At 56.2% G+C, this 22110-nt stretch overlaps 1 protein-coding gene across 1 annotated transcript; it reads right to left on the minus strand.

Annotated features, from left to right (window-relative positions):
• Positions 1-7057: 7057 nt before the first annotated feature.
• On the minus strand, positions 7058-16196 carry ADORA2A (adenosine A2a receptor). The gene is made up of 2 exons (XM_045802475.2): positions 15874-16196; positions 7058-8850 (listed from the first exon to the last, which is right to left on the minus strand). The coding sequence occupies exons 1-2, from the start codon at positions 16194-16196 to the stop codon at positions 7944-7946; spliced, it is 1230 nt and encodes a 409-aa protein (XP_045658431.2). The 3' UTR covers positions 7058-7943.
• Positions 16197-22110: the final 5914 nt, after the last annotated feature.

Genomic DNA, 22110 nt, shown 5'->3' on the forward strand with positions numbered 1-22110 from the left:
TAGCCCAGCATGTCCTTCCTTCCTCCAGAGCTATTAGCTCCCCATCTCCCTCTCCCCCTCTCCCTCCAAGGGCTGGTCCATAGCCTCCCTTGCTCCTTGCCTAGCCAGACCTAAGGCTGGGTCAGTCCCCAGTCATCTAGACTCAGAGAATACCAGAGCTGGAAAGACATTTGCATCCATCCATCTGCTTCATTGTTTTGCAGGGAAGGAAACTTGCCTGCCGTACCCTAAGTCACATGACCCATGATAACAGTGAAGGAGTAAAACCCAGGTCTCTTGACCTCACGGCTACACTGTTCCTCACCACATCTGGTCAGCAAGCCTTATCAAGTGCTCACTATGGTTAGCTCTGGGGTGGAGAAGATACCATTCCCATTCCACTCTCTGGGAACCTATGGTTGAGATTAGAATTTAAGGCCTAGGTAGGGAGACAGAAGATACACTGGTAAAACCCAGCACATTATCCAGGAGCTAAGTCATACCTTAGCAGAAGAAATGTTACCAACTTCTGGAGCATAGGACGGGCACTTACGGCTAAAAGGAAGTCAGAAGAGGGAGAAGAGGCTGTCAACAGAGGGTTCAGAAAGGCCCTGTGGAGGTTGGGCTCTTCAGATGGTGGCTGAGACATGAGAAGTGTTTAAAGTAGGGGATTCAGAGGGACAGCATTCCTGGCAGAGGCCTCCCTGAAAGGGGAAGGGTGGGAATGGGTTAAGAAGATGGTGGTAGCCTTTCAGTTGGGCTCAGTCAGGGCAAGTGGGGAGAGAAGGCTGGAGAGTAAAGCTGTGACCCCAAACGCCATACCAAAGAGGCTTGATCTGTATACATTTAGGGCCCACTAAATACCCTGGAGCAAGGAAGGGAGGTGACGGGAGGTGTACACGGGGCAGATTCATCTGACTTTGTGGGCTGAATCAATTATGACAAAAAGAGACAAATGCAGAGAAGTCAGTGTGGAGTTTATCCAGGTGGGTGAGAGATGATGAGGCCTCGTGACTTGGGGTGTGACTAGGGGTAGAATGGATGGAACAGATTCAGAAGACGTTTAGAAGAGGAATTAGCGGGATGCAATAGATTGGATTTGGGAAGATAAAGCAAGGACACCCCCCCCATTGATAGGATTAGGGAAATTAGAAGTGGCAAATGGGAAGGGGGGGTAGAAAGGAGGAGGTGAGTAAGGACTCTCCTGTCACTAACTGGGTGAGAACGTTTTGTAAGTTGGCAGAGTTTGCTTTATTCTGTGCTGGGTGAAACCTTATCTCCCCCATGTCCAAGTCCCTCTGGCTTCTTTACCGGATGTCCACAGGCTGACCCAATAGCTCATGCTCCCCCCGCCAGACAGCAGTGTGCTCCAGCTGGGGTAACAACACTGTCACCACAGATGGTGCTGGTGGGAGGAATTCAGGCCTTGGGTATATTCATTCCATTGATGCAACCAGGTAATTGCTTCCCGCCCGTGTAAACTTCATTCAGGCGATCACTTTACTTTTTTTTAAATACTTTGTCATTCCCTCCTTCCAATCACCTGTTGTATCCCCCATTCCTGCTTTCAGCTTTTAGGATCCTAAAACTGGTGGTTCTGACCAGGAAAGATTCTGGCCACCATCCTTCCCGGCCTTGTGCCCTTGAGGTTCAGGGGAGGCTCCTCAAGGGCCCGCAAGGGCGTCCAGGCCCCTTCCAGGCCAGCGAATGCCTGAGTGCTCTCGGAATACACTGGAGCCCCAGCCACGGGTCTCCAGCTGTTGCGGGCGGCCTCCACCGAAGCTTCTGTGAGCGGCAGAACTCCAGCCAGTTGTTCTAACCAAGCCTGCTTGTGCCCTTCAGAATAGCACACAAGCAGCTCATTCCCTGTTCGGGTCTGCTCACCTGCTGCCACGGCACTAAGTCCTCTCCTCCCATTTTCAGTTTCCGGTTTCCAGACCCTCCTGGTCTCGATCGCCGCCTTCAGCCATTTGTTAGTTCTGCTTCATGTAGCTCAGAGACTAACATCTCACAGCGGGCACGGTCACATATGGTATCTCAGTTGTCCGTGATCAGCTGTGGTGTTGAGAACGGCACGAGTCTGCTGCCGTGAACTGGGAGTGAGCTCCTTCAGCCTGGGGCCCCTAGAGACTGTGATGTGATGCCCCTTGAGGCCATGGTCCCCTGTTTCTCGGGCATTTCCCACGGGGCTAGCCCGTGCTGAACTTAGCAGTTGAAATGTCCATTGTTTTGACATGAAATGATTGGTCTTCTCCCTGCACATTTGCTTTCTCAAACTCAGTGGAAGACTTGACACTGATCTTTGCTCAGTATTTTCTCTCGGGCCCCCTGATGTAATTTTGCATCCTGATTCTGTCAGCCCAGACATTTACTATATCCCTTCTCTGTTCACCTCTTTGATAAGCCACAGTTCCTCTGGATTCAAGACTTTAATGGGACAGGATGGGGCTGAAGACAGCAGCTGAAATGATCCATAGTCAGTGCTCCTTGCCTAAGGAATCTGCCGATTCCCACCCCTACCTCCCGGGCCCCACAAACACCGGGTGCCTGGCTTAAATTCACACTCACCACATTTCTTTACCTGGCGATGGCTGGGCCATGTCAGTGACCAGAGTGTAGAAACCAGGTAAGCAGCCCTTTTCACCCTTCCATCTTTCTTCCCTTCTGGCTTCCCTTCTACTGTGGTACCAAGAACACTGAAGCTGTGATTGCTTGCCTTCTTGTGTTTTCTGAACGGAGAACGGCTTTGTTCTAGCACGAAGTGTAACCCTGGGCATCTATGTCACACTACCTTCCAAAGCACTTTCACATTTACTGTCATGTGATATCTGAAAGTGGGCATGGCCGCTCAGAGAATGACTTGCCCACAGTCAGAGAGGAAGTCGACAGCAAGGCCAGGGTAGAGCCTGGTGCTCAGTCCCTGGTAGGGTTCGGTGGAGCAGGGTGGTGGTTGGAAGGAGTGCGCAGAGGGATTATTTGGCATCTCTGAACGAGGCAGGAAAGAGAATCAAGCTGCAACAGCAAGAGATAGTCTGGGGATGACTGTGGAACTCCTGACCTGCTCTCTCTAATCCCCCTGAAGGCTCTGCAACCGACGGAACAGTTGTGATGTCGGGCTCTGGGCCTGAATTCTCCTAAGAGAAAACTCGATCATTTTAAAAAGTCCTGTTTAACTTTAACAATTCCAAAAATCTCTGAATCTAAACCAGGCTCTGTCCCCCTCACTCCCCTTTCCAACCCAACTAGAAACTGTGGGTGGATTGAGAAAGAACAGAAAGGAAAGATCAAAACTGTGACAACCTTCTGACAACACTTTAACTTGAAAATTGCCTCTGTGTAGGCAGGTGTAAATCAGGCACACGTTTACTCAGCTGCTGCCTGTTCTCATCTCCCACCTCGAAGATTCGCGCCCCGCCGTTGACCGCTGGCCTTAACAAGGCTAACTCAACTTCCGCCGCCTGATGGTCCCCGTTGGATGAAACTTATTTCTCCTCTGAACCTCCAGCACTTGTGTCCCGCTCGTGGCCCTCACCTCTGGCTGCCCTGACAGGCTGCATCCGGCTTAGTTTCCTTAGTTGGCTGTTGGTTCCCTGTGCACCCCTGCTCACCCACCTCCAGGCTCAGCATTCCTCAGTAGGCGCTTATTAAGTCGTTGAGAGTGGAACAGAGTCAGGAGATGGGGCTCAAGTTCTAGCCTGCTCTGTCCTATCCAAGCCCTTGCTGAGAAGTTAGCTGGTCATTAGGTGCTAGTCCGATGGCTAATTCTGCAAAATCACACAGACACACACACAGACACTTCCCTTGGGCAGGGCAAAGAACTGTGGACGGTTCCATGCAAAGACTTTGCCACTGGCAGGGAAAAATCCCTCTGTCGGGGAACACTGGGTGCGTCTCACCTGTCGCCTGCCCAGCCTCATGCTGATGATACGCTCAGCCTGGCCTCTCTCCGCATCCAGCCCTTCTCTAAGCCCGACTAGCGGGAGGGCAGGGGGGCTTGTGGGAAAGCTCTGCTGAGCTGCCCTTTCTCCTCTGGCCCAGGCAGGGGTCAGGGCAGAGCATCTAGAATGGTGCCTCCTCTCCCTAGGCTGTAGCTTCTATGTGTCCATCCCTGTCCTTCGAGGTTTGTCTGAGTCATCTGACATTCTCCTGCCCCCTCCTAGCTCTGCAGCCTGACAGGGGCTGTTCCAACAGTGACGGTCACTGCTGAGTGACAGCTGCAGTGAGGGCACCTAGGGACAGAGGAGGGGTTGGTGTGGGGAGGGGGCAGAGGTGATAATCTGACACTCTTATAGAGCACCGTCCACTTTTCAGAGCAAATACAGACCAGGGAGGGAGTGGCTTGTCTCACAGTAGACCTCAGTCCCCGCCAACACCTACCTAACCCCTCACCGAGGGGTGTTGCTGGGCTCAGGCAGCACTTGGGCCGAGCACAGGATCTCAGGGGGTTGCCCACTGGAACAGCCATGCCAGGCGTCATTTGGCACAACAGGATGGGAGCTACATTCTGGGCACAGAATGCCATCCTGCCACACCAGCCCCAAGCACAGGGGCAGGTTGCACAGAACCATTCCCTCTCCCCAGGCGCTTGGCTTCTGAGAGCTGCTGGTTCCTGTTTTCCCACCACAGTTGAAAAGAAGACCCTGGTCCCAGCTCTGGGATGCCGAGTCCCAGCCAGGCAGATCCAGGGGGCATCATCACTCATTTCCTCTTACTGTCCAGTCCGTTCCTCATCCCTGCTCTGCTGTGCTTTGTCACTAGATCTTGGCCCGTGTCACACATATGGAACTGAGGCTCTCCCTCACTTCCCAAGTGGTTCTCTGGAGCCCAGAGCATTTTGTGTGAGGTCTCCTGGAGGAAAGGATTTTAATACAAGTGGGGAGAGCCACAAAGGAAGGGTTTCAAGTGGAGGAAGGAAAGGGGAAGCTTCCAGAGGGCCTGTCTCTCATGAGGGCCCGTGATGACGAAACAGAACCCAGGCTGAACCAGGCTTCTGCCCGCAGGCCTCCCTGGGGGCCCTGGCCATTGCTGCCACGGAGAGGGGCTCGGGCCATCACCAGGATAGATTCTGTGGTAGGATCCTTGTGCTCAGGACAGGTCTGAATGAAGCATGCCGTCCACTCTTAGCCCTTTGGGCAGAGCACAGAGAAGGCAGAGGGGCCCTCGGACAGAGCTATAGGGCTCAGAGCAGCCCTGGTACTACCCTTGGCCACCTGTACTCCATAGGGCTGGGCCAGGCTTCACATCGACCTTCTGCTGTTACTATGGGCACCTGCGTCTGTTGAAGTAGGCTTTGCCCGTGTGTATGTCCATGTGTACACACGTGTGTTCTCCTCTGGTCAGGGAGTGACCTATGCATCTGTTTATTTCTATGTATGTGCTCTTATTCTCTAGGCATGACTCACAGTGGCAGCCTGCATGGGGTGTTTATGGAGGTAGGACACTGGGCCCCACGGGGACCTGAGGAGGTTGAATTGTCTGGGCTCTAGAGCCAGGCTATGGGATGTTCCTAAGAGCACTTGGGGATTGGTAGTACCTGGGAGGCTTTCCTGAGTCCCTCGTCCTGTCCCTCCCTAGCCCCAAAGCCTACACCCATGTACTCAGTTCCTAAGAGGCCTCAGTAAGACAGAAGAGACCATGTTCTTCCCCCTCTACCATTGTGCTGCTCTTTCTGGCCTCTTCCCACCAACTGGTCATGAGGACCAACAGCATCCATGCTCTTGGCCTCCTTAGGCACAACCCAGGCACTGCTCTACCCCCAGCCCAGGGTCAGCACAGACCAAAGTGTGTGGGAGAGAGGAGGAAGCTGGCGTGGCCAAGGATGGGCTTGTGCGTTTATTTTAGCGCCTCTCAGCCCTGGCTGTCCGTAAGAACCCCTGGGGACTCCTGCATGGAGCCACCCAGCATCTCTGGGGGACGGGGTTAGGCTTTGGTACTTTTCAAAGTACCTTAAGAATCTCTTCTGCGCAGCTGGTCTAGAGGACCTCCGACTGATGTAACTGTAAAACATAGCCTAAAGCAAATCTGTTGGCTTAGAAATGCATATGCATCTGGAATAGAGGTATAAAGACGTGCAGTGGAACCAAAGGAAATCCTAGGAAAGGGGGCGTTCGTAGGTGTAGGAAGCAGGGTAATAATATGGGAGGGGTCAGGTGCTTCCAATGTAGTTGTAATGTTTCATTGCGGACGCACAGTGTTGGGGACCTGGTATTATTTCATACTTTCTGGTTTGGTTGCAATAGTTCATCATGAGAGCGTGAATTTTATAGTCAGATCTGGGTTTTAAGTTTATTTCTGCCACTTACTAGCTATGTGACCTGGCGCAAGTACTTAACCTCTCTGTTCAAACAAGATTGTTCAGTCATCTGTGAAACGGGGCCCCCAGGGCTGTGTGAGGGTTACCTGTGAAGTTCTAACACCCCTTCCCCCTCCCCGCCTGAGTGTGCCTATGAGACTTGAGACCAGACTGGCCCTCGGCCCGCAGCAGGTTGCTAACCTCCCCCTGGGCCCCAAACTTGTCCAGCATGGAAGGATGACAGCACCAGAGACAGGTTTCAGAGCAGGAAACCTTCTAGTTTCTTTGTTGGGAGCAGGAGGTGGGGTGACTCCAGGGGAAGGGAAAGGCCCTTGAATCCTCGCCTCTCTCTCTTTCCAGATCCCTCTGTGGCCTCTCAGCTAAGGGGTGGAGGAGGGCAGGGGGAGAGTAGGGCAGACCTCTCAGAGGACTTGAGGAAGCAATGAGGGAGGGAGGAGCCACGCCTCACACTGAGGGAATGCCGAGGGCTGAGGGGTCATGGCCTCTGGAGGGAGAGCAGCTGGGAAGAGCCCCTCTTCCCACAGCCCCCCTCTCACAGGAACACAGGTCTGGGGCTGCTCACGGGCATTCAGATTCTGGTGCCTCCAGGGAGCCTTTTCCCTCAGGAGACGGGAGCCCATGAGGCACCCCTGGTCAGGCAGGCTGTCTTTCTGTCTGTCTGTACTTACAAATGCATACACTCTCTCACACATGCAGTACGCACCCATATACACGTGTGCCAGGCCTGGCTATGGAATGGGGAAAGGAACACAGACACCATTCTCATTGGACAAGCTTAAAACACAACATGGCTCATTTTTATTTTATCTCAGAAAAAAACATTCCCTTCAGAAGGAAAGGCAGTTAGATAGGGCCTCTGACTGGGTAGCTCTGAGCTACCCAGGCACACCGCACGGTGGGCCAGTCCTGACCTCCTCCCCGGAGCCCACAGTCTGGCAGCATTCCATTACAAGTTCCCGTCCTTGAGCCCAGCTTTGTGGCCCCAAAAGATGGCCCTGTGACTGATAGTGTAAGAAGTGCATGGCAGCTCATGGTCGCCAGAGAGGGCTGCCCGGGACTCCCTGGGCTGCCTCCCGGAGCCAGGTTAGCAGCAGGACTGACAACAGACCCAGCAACCAGGGAAGGAAGATTAAAAAAAAAAAAAAAGGTATTCTTCACGCTTAACATTTTCTCCCGGAAAAAAAAAAAAAAAAAAGAAAAACGCCACCTCTGGGCACAGCAGCTCCTGAACCCTTGAAGGTCTGGAGAGGGTGGTCTGTGTGTGGGAGGGGGCCTGTTGGAGCCACCCTCCCTGCCCACCCAGCCTCGGGGCTGGCCAGCCTGCGCTGCCACAGCTGTGCTGCCAAGTCAGGGTGGTACTGCTAGATGCTTCCAGAGTGGGCTACCAGGCCCTGCCTGGCCAAGATGCTCTGGTGCTGTGGCCCTGACCTGATGCAGGGCCTCCCAACACGAAATGTCCATTTCCTCGGACTCCAAACTCTTCCTACTGGGCCTCATGCTGCTCCAGCCAGGGCTCCCTCTCTCAGTCCAAAGTGGGAACTGGCCATGAAAAGGGTCTCCAGACACATTCACTCTTTTCCCAACGTGACTGGTTCCATCCACCAAAAAGACAGATTTCCTTCCTGTAGGAAGGGGCAAACTCGGTGGATCATCAGGATACGCCTGCTCCGTCCTGGGCCAGGGGACCCTCAAGGCCAGGGGACTCTGGGCATGCTCCCTCGAGCTCATGGCTGAGGAGCTCCACATCTGGGAGGCCCATGTCCCCAGGGGACTCGTGGGCACTCCCTCCACTCACCAGCCCCAGGGTATAGCCATTGGGCCGCCGCTCAGGATGGGGGGCACTGCCATTGGCCCACACCCCAGGAGGATGGCCATTGAGGCGGAGGCTGATCTGCTCCCCGTCACTGCCATGAGCTGCCAAGGCCCGGGCACTGGTGCCACCTGCCTTGAAGGGCTCCCGCCGCCTCAGGATGTGGCTGCGAATGATCTTGCGGAAGGTCTGGCGGAACTCACGGATGCGGTAGGCGTAGATGAAGGGATTCACGACAGAATTGGTGTGGGAGAGGATGATGGTCAGGTACATGAGCCAGGGTGGGGCATGGCTACACTCCGAGCAGAAGAAGGTAAAGCAGTTGATGATGTGCAGGGGCAGCCAGCAGAGGGCGAAGAGCCCCACGATGATGGCCAGCGACTTGGCGGCGTGGACCTCCTTCTGCAGCGTGGACCGCGCCCGCTCCCCCGGCAGAGGCTGGCTCTCCATCTGCTTCAGCTGTCGCCGAGCCGCCAGGAAGATCCGCACGTAGACACCCAGCATGAGCAGCAGGGGCACCACGACACAGGCAAAGAAGTTGTAGTACACCATGTAGTTCATGGGGACCACATCCTCAAAGAGACAGGCCACCTGGCCCTCCCCGCAGTCCTTTGACTGGTTTCGGCCCTGCTTCGGCTGACCGCAGTTGTTCCAGCCCAGCATGGGCGTCAAGCCAATGGCGAACGACAGCACCCAGCAGACTGCAATGATGCCCTTGGCCCTGGTGCCAGTCACCAAGCCATTGTACCTGGGGAAGGGAGATTGGCATCAGAGGTCTGAAAAACCAAGGTTAGGTGGGGCCAAGAGTCAGAAACCCAGAGAGGCACCCTATCGCCCATCCACTGGCTGGAAGATCTTGGACCAGTTACTTCCTGCCTCCTAGCCTCAGTATCCTCCTCTGTTCAGGGTAGGTCCAAGCCCTGCCTTCTCCCACAGGAGCTCACAGGAGAGCAGGCTCCCTAGAAAGGAAACCACTGCATAGATATTCAGATGATTCCAAAATCATTTTACAAGTATTCCCGGGACTCTGTTAGTTCGGTTTGAGGGAATTTATAAGTGAAAGAACTTATCACCTCCATGTTGGTCTTAGCTGATGCTAGAGTGAGTTTCCCCTTGGAGTGGGAATGGGTCAGGAGTGTAGACTCAATGCCTGGGGGCAGAACATGCCAGATCAGACTTGTCGACGATTCATGTCTCTTGCACTCCATGCTCTTCCGTCCCCACTTAACTTAAGGTCTCCAGAAGCCCCCAAGGAGAGGTGGAGGTCCTGGGCAAAATACCCTCTCTCCCTTCCAAATTCACCCACAGCCCTCTGGAGAGACACGACATCAGTATGTCTTAACATTTATATAGCAGTCTTAACATTCAAGAAGAAAGAACTGCATGAGGTATTGAGGCCCAGAGAGGAAAAATAATCTGCCTGAAATCACTCAGGACTCTAGAGAGCCGGACTCAGTCCCAGACTCAGGGTGTTGACCTGATCCACCAGCCAGGAAGTTGACCCCAGGCCCACAGAAAAGGTGGCATAGACTTTATTAAAAGAAGGGCAGTCTGGGGCACCTGGGAGGCTCAGTCAGTTGGGCACCTGACTCTTGATTTTGGTTCAGGTCATGACCTCAGGGTCGTGAGTTCAAGCCATGTCAGCCTCTGCATTGGGCGGGGAGCCTGCTTAAGATTCTCTCTCTCCTGGGGTGCCTGCGTGGCTCAGTCGTTAAGCATCTGCCTTCGGCTCAGGGCGTGGTCCTGGAGTCCTGGGATCGAGCCCCACATCAGGCTCCTCTGCTGGGAGGCTGCTTCTTCCTCTCCCACTCCCCCCTCGCTGGCTGTCTCTTTCTCTCTGTCAAATAAATAATAATAAAAAAAAAAGATTCTCTCTCCCTCTCCCTCTGCTCCCCTATCCCCCCATGCATGCCTGCACATGCACGCTCTCTCTCACTCTCTCTCAAAAAAAAAAAAAGAATAGGCAATCCAAAAACCATCTCCCTGATTGAAGAAGGTGACCTCAGTGATCTCCGAGGGAATGACCGTCTGTTTAATGGTTTGGATTCTGGTGACACCAGACTGCCCTCCCCTTTCTCTGGTAAACCTTACTCATTCTTCACATTCAGGCTAGATATTTTCCCCAAGAAGTTCCCTACCCAGGAGCAGCTAATCTCTACTCTCTGGGCTCCTGAGGCCAGGGGCGCCTAGGGGGCAGGGTTTTCCCGCACCCATCTCTGCGTCACCAGCATTGAGACAGGGACACGTGGTAGATGCCCGTTACTTAATTCCAGAATGGGAAGCATCCCCAGAAACTATCCAGTCCATGGAGGGCAACCGTGGGCCTACAGCTAAGAAGTGTGTAAGGCAGGCTGGCAGGACACTGACCGTGTGTACAAGAGACAGCTCACACTGCGCAGCCCCTGGCCGCCCTGGCAGGATATGCTGCCAGTGCTGCCAGATCTCAGAAGGGGCCAAGGAGCTGATTCTCTGGGTAAGATCGCCTGTGGTTTACATTTTGTCAGCAAATTCAAATTAAGGGGAAAAAATCTGGTGCCCTCTGACCTCCTATCTAATCCAACCACCTCATTTTATAGATAGGAAAACTGAAGCCTGAGGCGAGGAATGGACTTGCCGTGGATGTTTCAGGAGCCCAGAACACCCTGGGCCAAGGTAAGTGTGTCAACTCTGAATCACGTCAGTTTCGAATCCCAAACAGTAACTGGGCAGGGCCACTCTTGGGAGCCCTGGACCCCATTTAGCAGGGGCTTGGGTGCCTGCACAGGGCTTGGCAGGAAGAGGGTCATGGACTTGACCATTTCCACCAAGCCACAGAGAGCCTACGCTGCCCTGTTTCCTATTCTGGACTTTCACACACAAAGTCTCGGGCTTTCCCCCCGCCCCCCCACTTAATACTTATACAGCATTTTGCTGTGTGCCAGGCACTGTTTTTAGTACTCTACAAATTATAATTTCTGTAATCTCATTGAATAGGAGACTATTTTAATGTTGGTATTTTTCCTGAGAAAAGTGTACCCCTCCCTGAGTTCCAGCACTGGTGCATTCCTGGTTTGGCCATGTTCTGTCACCGTGCATCTCTGAGCCTTAGTTTCCTCATTTGTAAAATGGGACTAAGAATCCAGGGCCTGTGAGCACTGTCCCATGAGGGCAGAATGTAAGATCTGGGTGTGGAGATTACAGAGAGATGGGTTGTGAGTGAAGGTAAGTAAGAACTTCTCAGCTGAGCTGCGCACGCAAGAAAGGGGCTGCTTCAGGCAAAGTGAGCTTCCTGGCATTTGGCGCAACCAAGCAGAAGCAAGGAGTTACAGGGATGGTAGAGAGGACCCTGGAGACCACCTACTTTGGGGATTTCCAAATTGTCCCCCAGCAGCCGACCTTCTGGCTCACGCTCCCAGGCAATCACAGAAGTAGGCCGGTGAGGAAGGGAGGCGGCTTAATATTTACCGAATGAATGAGGTGGTGGGGACGCCAGGGCCCAGCCCACAGGCTTCCAGGACAGTTTGAAAATCGCTGGTCTGTCCAACTGTCTACTTTTACAGACAAGAGGACCCATGAGGGGAAGTCTGGTGCTGCATTTTAAAACGAAAGCCCCTTGTGGGGACAGAAACAAACACGTTAATAGCACTTGCCCGTGCATGCAAAGAGTATCTCTGAGAAGATTCCCAACACTGACTTCCAGGAAGAGAATGGAAGGTAGGGCAGGGGACAAAAGGGACAGTTTTTCACCATATACCTGTTGTTCCTTTTTGATGTTTTAGTATGTGCAGGTAATAATTTATTTAAACACACACACGTGCACATCCGCACACACATCAAACAGATTAATTTGTTATTCAGAAGAAAAGTCCTTAGGTTGAGAGCCCTGGACCCAGGCCCCCGGGGAACTGGAACAGCATTAGGGCCCAAATGGAATAACAGCCAAGCCACAGCCTGGCCCAGGGACATCCCCTGGGCTGCGTGCATGACTGATGGTAGGCACATCTTGGCCTCCTGGGCCGCAGGCAGAGACCGTCTAGTGTCAGTGGTGCCAAAGGCACCCAGCACAACACGCTGCCATCCGGGGGCCCACAGGCGTCACAGGGAGCGGGCACCAGAGCACTGCTCACCACGTTTGGAGGCACCTCTGCGTCCCTGCGTCTTCCAGCTCAAAGGCTGCCCCTTCCTGGGGACTCCCCATTACCCATATCGGGGGCTCACTCTATGATCCAAGAATTCCACCCACAACTCCAGGTGGGGCTTCGTGTGCATTTACCCTCCACTGAGAGAGGGTGGAGCTTGCCTAAACTGTCCGAAGGAGTCAGTGATCTAAGAGGTGAAGAGCCACTGACCCAAGGATGGAACCCAAACTGTTTGCTGGGCACAGACAGGCCTGAGCCAGCCTCACACCCTCCCTGCCCTCCTGTTCTGCCTGTCACCTCTCCCTGGCCCAGAGCCCACATATTCATTCCTTCCTTGGGGCCTTTGTCCAGGCTTCGCCCATTCCTGTTACACCTGTCCCCACACATACCCATCCTATAAGACCCATCTAGCATCACCTCCTACAGGGAGCCCTCTCTCCCAATCCTGCCCTCCTTAGAAGGCAGGTACTTGGTTTCTGTCCCCATGGGGTGATTCATCACATACACCCCGGGTCTTTGTACCAACTGCTTTCCCACATGTGGCCTGTTTCCCAAGGCGAGCGAGCGCTCACCAGAGGCTAATGTGAGAGGCAGGAGAGTCTCTCACCCTAGGCTTTCCGTCCTTTGGGGATACCGAGAGCTCCCATCTCTGCCTCTGGCCAGGCTGCTTCTCACTGGCTTCCTGATTCAACCCTGCCGTAGCCCACCAGGGTCCCTGCACTTGGGAAGGAGCACAGATTTTTCTGAAACTAAATTCTTTTAAGAAAGAAAGAGAGAGGGGCACCTGGGTGGCTCAGCTGGTTAAGCATCTGACTTCGGCTCAGGTCATGATCTTGGGGTCCTGGGATTGTGCCCCGCATCAGGCTCCCTGCTCAGTGGGGAGTCTGCTTCTGCCTCTGCCCCTCCCTTTGCCCGCCCCCATTGTGCTCTCTCTCTCTCTCTCAAATAAATAAAAAGTCTAAAAACAGAAAGAGGGGGGAGAAAGGAAAGAAAGAAGAGGACGGGAGGGGAGGGGAGAGGAAAGGAAAGGAAAGGAAAGGAAGGAAAGGGAAGAGGGAAAGAAGGGAGGGAAGGAAGGAAAGAAAGAAAGAAAGAGAGAGAGAGAGAGATGAAGGGTGAGTGACAAAGGTCTGGGGCTAGATGTGCAGGGCAGCAGTCAGGGGATGGACTCTTCCGAGCGCCAGCGCCAAATGCACCAACTGCGTGGCCCTGCAGAGGAGGGGACATACCCAGCTGGCAGGGGACGGGGGAGGCAGGAGTGGGCAGCCTGAGTCACACAGGGGCTCCAGCACTGCCAGGGGCTCCGGCTACTCGTGTGCCTTCACCTCGTTCCCCCGGCACCTCACGCCCCCCCTCCGTCCCCCTGCCCCCCCACTCAGGGCCCTTGCGGAATGAGAAAGTGGAGGGACCCAAGGGAGCCTGGAACTTCAAGAAGGGCCCTGGAGCCCCCCGAGTCAGCAGACACTTTTCCTTCTCCTGCTCTGGCCTCCCCGTGAGTAACGCAAGGGTCATAACATCCGCCCAGGCCACAGTGCAGGGCTGTGCAGATCAAAGGAGAAACTGCGGAGCTCTCTGCAGCTCTCTGCCTGAGGGGCGGGGGCTGAGCGGCAGCAGCACCCGTCATCCCTAACGACTCCCAGACCCAAGAGCTGCAGGCTGACCCTTCCGAAGCTTTATCAAGCATTGCTCACACAGCCAGGGTCTGGGCGGGACTAGGTCCTGCTCTGGAAGACCGTGGGAACTGGGGATCCGGATGGGGTGGGGCAGGCCCAGGCTCCACTCAGGGACCCAGCTCTGAAACTCCAGCTGCTCAAGAAAGAGCCGCATCTCCATCTGCTGCATCCCACCAACCCTCCCTCCTCCTGGCCCCATCACTCCCATCCGCTCACTGGACACTTACACCACCTTCGTGAGCTCAGGAAGACAGGCCTGTCCCCTTTTGCAGATGAGGAAATGGGCCCAGAGAGCGACAGCTGACTTTTTCTGGTCACACAGCATGTCCCATAGTCCCTATATCAGGAATCATTCTCTTGACTCTCAGAATACAGAGATAAGAAAAAGAAGCTGAGACACTTTCAGTTGAGCCCCAATCTCTCCCTAGAATACTGTCTCCCTTTGAATCAGGGAAGGAAGTGAAAGCGACGTCTCTGCTTCCCCACTGAACGTTCCCAGCTCATGCTCAGCCTGTCCCCTAAAGTCGACACCAATGCTCGGCTCTCTAGTCTGCCTGGGGTCCTGTGTTCTGAGCTGTCCCTCAGTGAGCCTGGACTCTGGTCTCTGCTCTGCACTATAAGGCCAGGCCTCTATTAAGGCTGGCCAGCGTCCCCTCTTCGACGAGAGTCCTAAGCCTTCCTGTGACTGGAGCACCCTACAGGGCCACACGGGCCCAGGCTCTTCCCTTCCTTTGAGCGGCACGAGGAGGGTCCCTGCTTCCCGCTTTGAGCCCATGGGACAGCAGTGGCCAGGTGCAGGTCTGGGAGCCTGGAGCCACCCTGTGACTCTGTTTCCCAAAGACTGGAGTTGCAGTGGGTGACAGGCCACATTTCTTCCCAGGCCTAGTCCCGACTGCGCTGCCAACTCGTTGTGTGGCCCTGAGGGCTTGCCCCCTTCTCTGAGCCTCATTTGTCCATCCAGAAGATGAGAGGAAATGACCTCCAAGGGCCCCCTTGGGTCTGAGACTCTAAATTCCCACTGCTCCTCTTGCCCGCTGGGGTGCGCTCTGCCGGCACGGGGCTGCTGCGGCCTGCTCCACAGGTAGGCGCTTCACCTGTGCGGGAGAATCCGCCACAGGGCCAGGCACCCTGGTCCTCCAAGACCTCCCTCAGGGTCTGCAGCCACCCAGGCTGTGGAACCCCGCTCCTCCGAGGCAGGTTCAAGGAGGTGGGGCAGGAGGTCCCCTCCCCGCTCCCCACTCCAGGGGTGGGAGGTACTTCTTAGCTTCCCTCAGGGCCAGGTAGGTGGTGGACACACACAATGAACTCAGCCTCAGGGAAAGTCTTCATTTACACAATCACTTCACAAAAGATTCACCCGAAAAACCCCCTCCACTAGCTGAGCACACAGGCGCTCCAAGACCGTGAGCACTCCCTGACCTGAGGAGCACAAAATTTGCATATTGGTCCAAGTGACTCACTGTGGCATTCAGCCAAGTCACTTCCCCTCTCTGGGTCATTTTCCTAATGTGCAAACTGCGCGGCGGGCCCAGAGGAGCCGTGGGCGGGCGGGCTTCTAGCGCTGAGGGCCTGTGGTTTCCCGCGGCGCTCCGCCCACCCCAGCACCACGCCATAGGAGCAAATGGCCCAGATGCTCCGCCCGGGCCACACACATCTGCCAACAGCCAAAGCAGCAGCCTCAACCACATAGCCTGGGGAAGACCGGGGAGGGCCAGAGGGCCCTGTGCCCACAGGGATCAGCTGGATTGGCGTGATTGCTGGCCATGGGCCGAGCCCTGGGCAGCCCCGGAGCGAGCCCCGTGGAGCTGTCCCCGGCGCAACACGCAGACATCAAAGACCAGATCCTGACCCCAGGTTCACCCTGACCCTGGCCGGCCACCGACCAGACCTTGGCACCAGTACCCTTTTCATGGATGTGAACCCCGGCAGGCGGCATGCCGAGGAAGAGGGGCAACCCGGCACCCCCAGCGCCCAGCTCACCGGAGTGGGATGCGGATGGCGATGTAGCGGTCAATGGCGATGGCCAGGAGGCTGAAGATGGAGCTCTGCGTGAGGACGAGGAGAAAGCAGGCGAAGAAGAGGCAGTTGTGGCAGGTGGCACAGAACCCTGTGCTGATGGTGATGGCGAAGGGGATAGCGAGGACTCCCACGGCAATGTCAGCTGCCGCCAGGGACACCACAAAGTAGTTGGTGACGTTCTGCAGGTTGCTGTTCAGCCACACAGCCCAGCACACCAGCACATTGCCCAGGATGGCCAGCACGGCGATGGCCAGCTCCACCACGATGTACGCCCAGGAGCCCATGGCGGGTACGGCTACAGACAGGCGGGGTCAGCAAGGGCGCAGGCCAGGCCAGCTCACGGTCCATAGCTGCAGTGCAGCTGGCCCTGCCCAGGCCCCCGAGCCCCTTCTTCACAGGAGCCAAGAGCGTCCCTGCCTATGAGGGGGGCTCCCCAAGGGCTTTTTCACAGCCAACTCTGTGTCTCCAGAAACTGGGCCCTTTTCAGGGGCTCTGGCAGCATCTTGGCTCAGCTCGGCTTCGTAGTCCCCGAGGCACCTGCCAAGGGAGAAGCCTTGTGAGGAGCTGGACCACACGCAGAGAGGGCCAAGCTGAAGATTCCCAGGGGCAGCCATCAGTCCCACTCACCAGTGCCCTCCCTGCAGGCCACGCATCAGCCTGAGAACAACCCGCTGTGCCCCTCCCCCCCCCCCCCCGGACACAGGGCTGGGAATCAGCCTAGGCCCTTGTGTTTTCTAAGGGAGACAGGAATCTTTGAAAGTTAAGTCACTTGTGTTGCCCCCCACGCTCAGCTTCCCAAGCCTTTTTGTGGCAGCCCTGAGCTCACTGCCACCCCCAGGACCCTTCCAGAAAGGCCCCCTCACTCCTCGGCTCTCCCAGGCCCACCTATCTTCTCTCTCCGCCACCCTCAGTCCTCTCCATCCCCCAAGAGCTCTCCCTGGGAACCACCAGTACCTACCTACGTTAAGGAGAGGCCCAGAGACACCTAGAGCTCTGATGTGGAAGGACCTGGGTGGCCCATCTGGTCCTGTCTCCCGCTGCCGGCAGGTGAGCCCCCACGCCCTTGCTGGTGACGCTGCTCAGTGTGGAGGAGCGGGCACAGAGGGAGCCCGCTCCTCGGCAGCCCCTGCCACCTGACTGCATGTCTGGGCGGGGGCGCAGCCTCACCTCCCCCTTCACCTCCCTCCTCCCACGCCCGCTCCCCAACCTGCTCCTCTGCCTGGCTGACACGGGGATAGACTGAGTTTAGTATGGTGCTGGGCAGAAAGCCGGGTGCTCAGCCAGGACTTGCTGGGGAACCGCAGGCAAGGATGGTTTTTTCTTTTCTAGGCCTCAGTTTCCTCATTGATACCATGAGGAGACTGGACCCCAGATAGACTCTGGGGACCACTGCAGCTCTCACTCATGATTCCATCCATGAGAAGGACATAAATAGATCTGAAAGGGCTCCCCTAGAGTCAAGACGTCACAGAAGTGTAAGGATGCACAAGCAGAAGTTGAGGTCTCCGTCTCCCCCAGTCCAAACCCTCGGGGCTCCCTTGAGCTTGTGAAATGGTCTCCATCTCCCCCTACCAGCGTGGGGGCCTCTCCCCACTGCCGCTGACCCGCCTGTCACACTCACAGGTGCTGCCTCGTGGTGTCCCCTCGTGCCAAATCCCCTCCTCGAGTCCTGGGCCTTCATGGGGCCCCACGTGCTGGTGGGCACAGCTGCTGCCCGCATGGGGACAAGAGGCCCAAAGCTGCCTTTCAGCTGCGCACACATGGGTTCAGGTAACCTTGGGAGAAGGTGACTCATGGTCCCTTGTCATGTTCCAAGGGCCGGGCTCCTCCCACCCCATCCAGGAGGTGACAGAGGGCTGCAACAGAGAGGAACACCAAATCTTCTCCTAAATCCAGTGTGCCTCAGGCACCTGGACCTACACCCAGGGGCTTTTCCCTGTGCCCACCGGAGGCTCGAACAGAGCACCCAACACTAGGAAACAGGACAGGAAAGAGGAGGCAAAGTCCCTGAAAAGTGGAGGGGTTCTTGCAGCCTGCGGCAGACCCAACGGGCTTCTCCCAGGCCTAGCAGGGGCTAAGACTGAGGGACCACAAAGGAATCCCAAGGCCCTGCTACGGCGCAGGGTACTTGCCAGCCAGCTGCTCACGAAGCCTGTCCCTGGCAGAGGAGGACTAGACCAAGTCTCCTGGTCCTATCCCTGGCCCCAGAGTGTTCCTGGGCTAGAGCCCAAAGCAGCACTCACCAGGGACCCCCCAACTGCAGAAGCTGTGTGTCCAGGGCCTAGTTTTTATTCAGCAGAAGGAAAGTGACAGGCCCAAGACTGCCTGTCCCCTAGGAGCCTCGCAGGCCTAGCAGTAGAGGCAGCAGGCCACTGTCCAGCGGGGTCTGGCCAGGCCCAGAAAGCCTCAGGGACCCTGCCTCCTGCTACCAGTGAGCTCTCTGCCCTCTAGCCTCTTCACCATCACCCGTCGCCCTTCCTACCCAGACTTCGGCCTCTCCAGAGGAATCTGCATGGAGACACGACACAGACTCTCCCAATCAGACCAGCCCAGGCCAGAAGCCTGACTTGGCCCCAGACCATTGTCCACATTCAGAGGGCCCCTCCTGGGGAAAGAGGAAGTAGGACCACCAGCGGACCACCTGAATATGTATCACACTTCTGTGGATCTGAGGCTGGGCTGCCCTATCTCACTGCCCAGAGCCCTGCTGATGGGGTCACACCACCAGCACCTGTCCTGGATGCCAGGCTGATTCCATGAGCCAGGATGCCTGCATTGGAAGGGCCTTCAAGGGGCATAACCCAGCCCTCTGTTTGGTGAGGCTCTCCTAGCCGCCCCAGGCACCTGCCTGCGTACCCCCAGTCCTCAGGGCCTCCCTACCACCTTCTGCACTATGGGATCCCATGGTGACCAGCACCTGGTACCAACACTCTTCCTGACTACGCTGAAGCCACCTTCCTGCCCAACGCCAGGCCTGCGGTGCCCTCCCAATCTCACTGGACACACGGATCCCCCTGCCCACATCAGTCCTGCAAGGAGCTAACGCCCCTGACCGCTGGGTCCTAAAAGGCTGCCTCTCTGCACATCTGGCTCCCCATCTGCCCTTCCTCCAGCATTCCTACGGGCTCACTCCATCCTGGGGTGAGGCTGGCCTGGCCCCACAGGCAGCCCAGGCATCTGTCAAATCAGAGCGCCAGCCCTAAATCAGAGAACGTCAGTGGAGCCCAAAGCACCAGGGGACAGACAGGGCAGGAAGAAGGCTGAACAGCCTCCTACTGGAGCCATTCTGCGGGAAGGTTGGGAGCTTCCCAGCCATAGGTGGGGAAATCAGCCCCAGCGGTGGGGGCGCCCTAACTTGTGACCTTTGTCAGACTTTCATGGTGTGAATGCTCCCAGGATAGCCCATTTCAAGCTACTGATGTGTCACTGACAAGAAATGTGAATTAGACACACAGCTCAAGGGAGCCTGTGTCACTGGGCTCTGGTCACCAGTGAGCCACCAAGCCCTGCGCTCTCCCTGGATGCCAGGGCTCTACTCCAGGCCCTCTTAGCTTGGGCAGCCTGCTTGGGAGCTCACAATATGAGAGCACGGTGACAGTGGGGTCATTCTCTTGGCCCTAAGAGCCCCGTTTTACAGATGAGGAAGCTAAGTCCCAAAGAGGTTAACAACCTCTCCCAGCCTTACCGAGAGCATGAGAGGGTGGGATAGAGCTGAGGGAAATGCCCATGGAAAACACAGCAGCAGGAAGATTTCCTGGGGCCTCCTTGCCCCTCTCTGGCTTCCCTCCCCTCAGAGGCCTCCTAGAGCAACAGGAAGGTCTGAGGCCCAAGAGGAGGGGGCCAGGGGCGGGGCCAGGATCTGGCAATTTCCTATCCCTCTCTGTTGGCTCTATCTAATTAATTCTTGAGTCATCTGTTGCTAGCCGGGAAAGGAAATTAAATGTTAATAATGTAATATTTCCCTCTGATTATCCCTTGTTGGGGACAGGGCAGAGGGCAGAAGCTGTCCCATAAAAACTAGAGACAGGTGCTAGGGAACGTGCATGATGAGCCTTGAAAGGACAACCCCGTAGGACTCCCAGCAGTCAGATTCAAAGCTGCTGCTGCTGCTCTGGCCTTCCTCCTCACCCCCACCGACCTGGCCACATTAATTAAAACTCCATTTAATCAAAACCCACATATTTCCTGACCCACTTCTGGCTCCTTATAAGTCCCACTAGCAAGGCTTTCTGTACACATGCCCAATGGCAGCTGTAACTCCCAGTCTGCGGGACGGACCTGCCTGCTAGCTTCCAGGTACGACCCTGTACCCCTGCTCCTGGGTGCTGCACGGGGCAACACACCAGGCCCAGTGTAGGGACTCAGACCTGGCATAAGCATGCTCGGTCCAGTCCTGGGCTCCAGAATCCTGCCCTGAGACTCTTGCATTGCTTCCTCATAGCCAATGTTACACTCTGCGTACCTACTCTGTGCCCAGCAGCGTCCCAACCGCTGGATCGCAGGGAGCTCTGTGCCACATGCTGCTGAGCCCAGCCCCAGAAGGGTCCTGAGCCTACAGTGGGGGGACCCTGAAGGAGGAATTGTCCCAGGAGACTGCTGAGAGTCAGCTGCTACCCTAGTGAGCAGGTCACTCCCCATCTCCAGGGCCTCGGTTCCCACTAAAGATGAGCCTGCAAACCACAATTCTGAAGCACAGGAGAACAACTCAAGCTAAGAAAGATATGGAACAGCACCCAAAATACCGAGATTCATTCATTCCGGAAGAGATGAAGGTACTAATCTAATAATGCTTGTCAAAGACATTTAGGATCTTTAAAGAGATGAAAAAAGGAAAAGCATTCACAAGAATGAGAACTTAGGACGCGACTGGCAGAAATGAAACAGGAACAGATGAACATGAACAAGAAATAATATAAAATCCCTGAGAGGAAAACTAAGGGGACGGAGGCAGAGGACACAATCCACACGACGCGCTTCAGGCCCGCACGCAGCTGGAGACACGGGACCGGCGGGCGCATCGGCACCGAGGAATCATCGCAGCAACCTCACGAAGACACGAAGCCCGCGAGGAGATACAGCTGAGACACGGAAGGCGGGCGGAGAAGTACCGGGCCCTGTCTCACGGGAGCTGTCAGTGTGGAGAGGCAACAGGCAAAGAACTAGCTGGACAGGCTGCCCGGCTCCAGCTCGCAACCACAAGCCCGCCGCTGGCTCTGCCGTGACCGGCCTTTGGAGTGGCCCGGGCCTGGGCGCAGGGGCCCTGGGACCTACGAAGCCCGTCTCCAAACCCACTAGCTGGAGTGGGGGGCCAGTGTCTTCCAGGGCTGCCTGGAGGTGAGCAACCATGGAGCACTGGTGCCTCTTCCCTCCCCCCTTCCCTCCCTGCAGGACGACTTCAGCACCCTGGTGCAGGCCGGGCTCAAAGAACCAGGCCTCCCCCCTCCCCCACTGCCTCACTGCCCCTCTGGAGGCTGCTGCTCAGCCCCAGGGGCAGGATGTGGGCAGGAACTGGCGGGGTGGAGAGCCAGCTCCCTGTGCTGAATCTGGCCCCTAGAGCAGCCCCCACATCACTGGCTCCTGGGGCCACAGGGCCTCACCCAGCTCCTTTCTCCCCCCACGGGGGCCCATAGTCCCTCTCCTGTCCCCACACAACCAGGCCAGATACCGGGAGGGTCTGCATCCTCCCAAACTGAGGTATCCATTCAGCCGCTCACTGGCCACCTCGCTGACAGCCCCCCTCCAAGAGGTCACCCCACACACAAGGTGCTGGGTGCCCATTCTGTGGTGGAAGGAGCTCAGGTGGGTTCCCACTCCTGCTCCATCCCACACTCCCTGAGGTCCTGAGCAAGTGTCTTCCCCTCTGTACCAAGGCTCCTGTGAGATGGCACCCTAGCACGTGCTTGGCACCCACACCTCCCTCAAATGAACCCTCTGATGGTGGGATGACAGGCATTATGATGCCTGAAGGTGTCATAGGGGGGCAGAGCGGTCCTAGATGGCCCGAGTGGGCCTGGGTGGGGCCCTGGCAGAAGGCTGGTCTGTGGGGGGGCAGGAGCTCCTTAGAGGGTGGCCCTACTGAGGATGGGAGGGAGGCAGACCAACTTCTGGGGTCCCTGGGACGAAGGTGTGATGATGCAGCCCTGGAAGCTGAAGGGAGAGGCTGAGAGCGTTAGCCAGCAAGGGCAGCAAGGCCTGTGG

The sequence above is a fragment of the Ursus americanus genome, chromosome 30 (assembly GCF_024610735.1).
Source record: "Ursus americanus isolate L20-20 chromosome 30, mUrsAme1.1.p, whole genome shotgun sequence".
In the NCBI taxonomy this organism is placed as follows: domain Eukaryota; kingdom Metazoa; phylum Chordata; class Mammalia; order Carnivora; family Ursidae; genus Ursus; species Ursus americanus.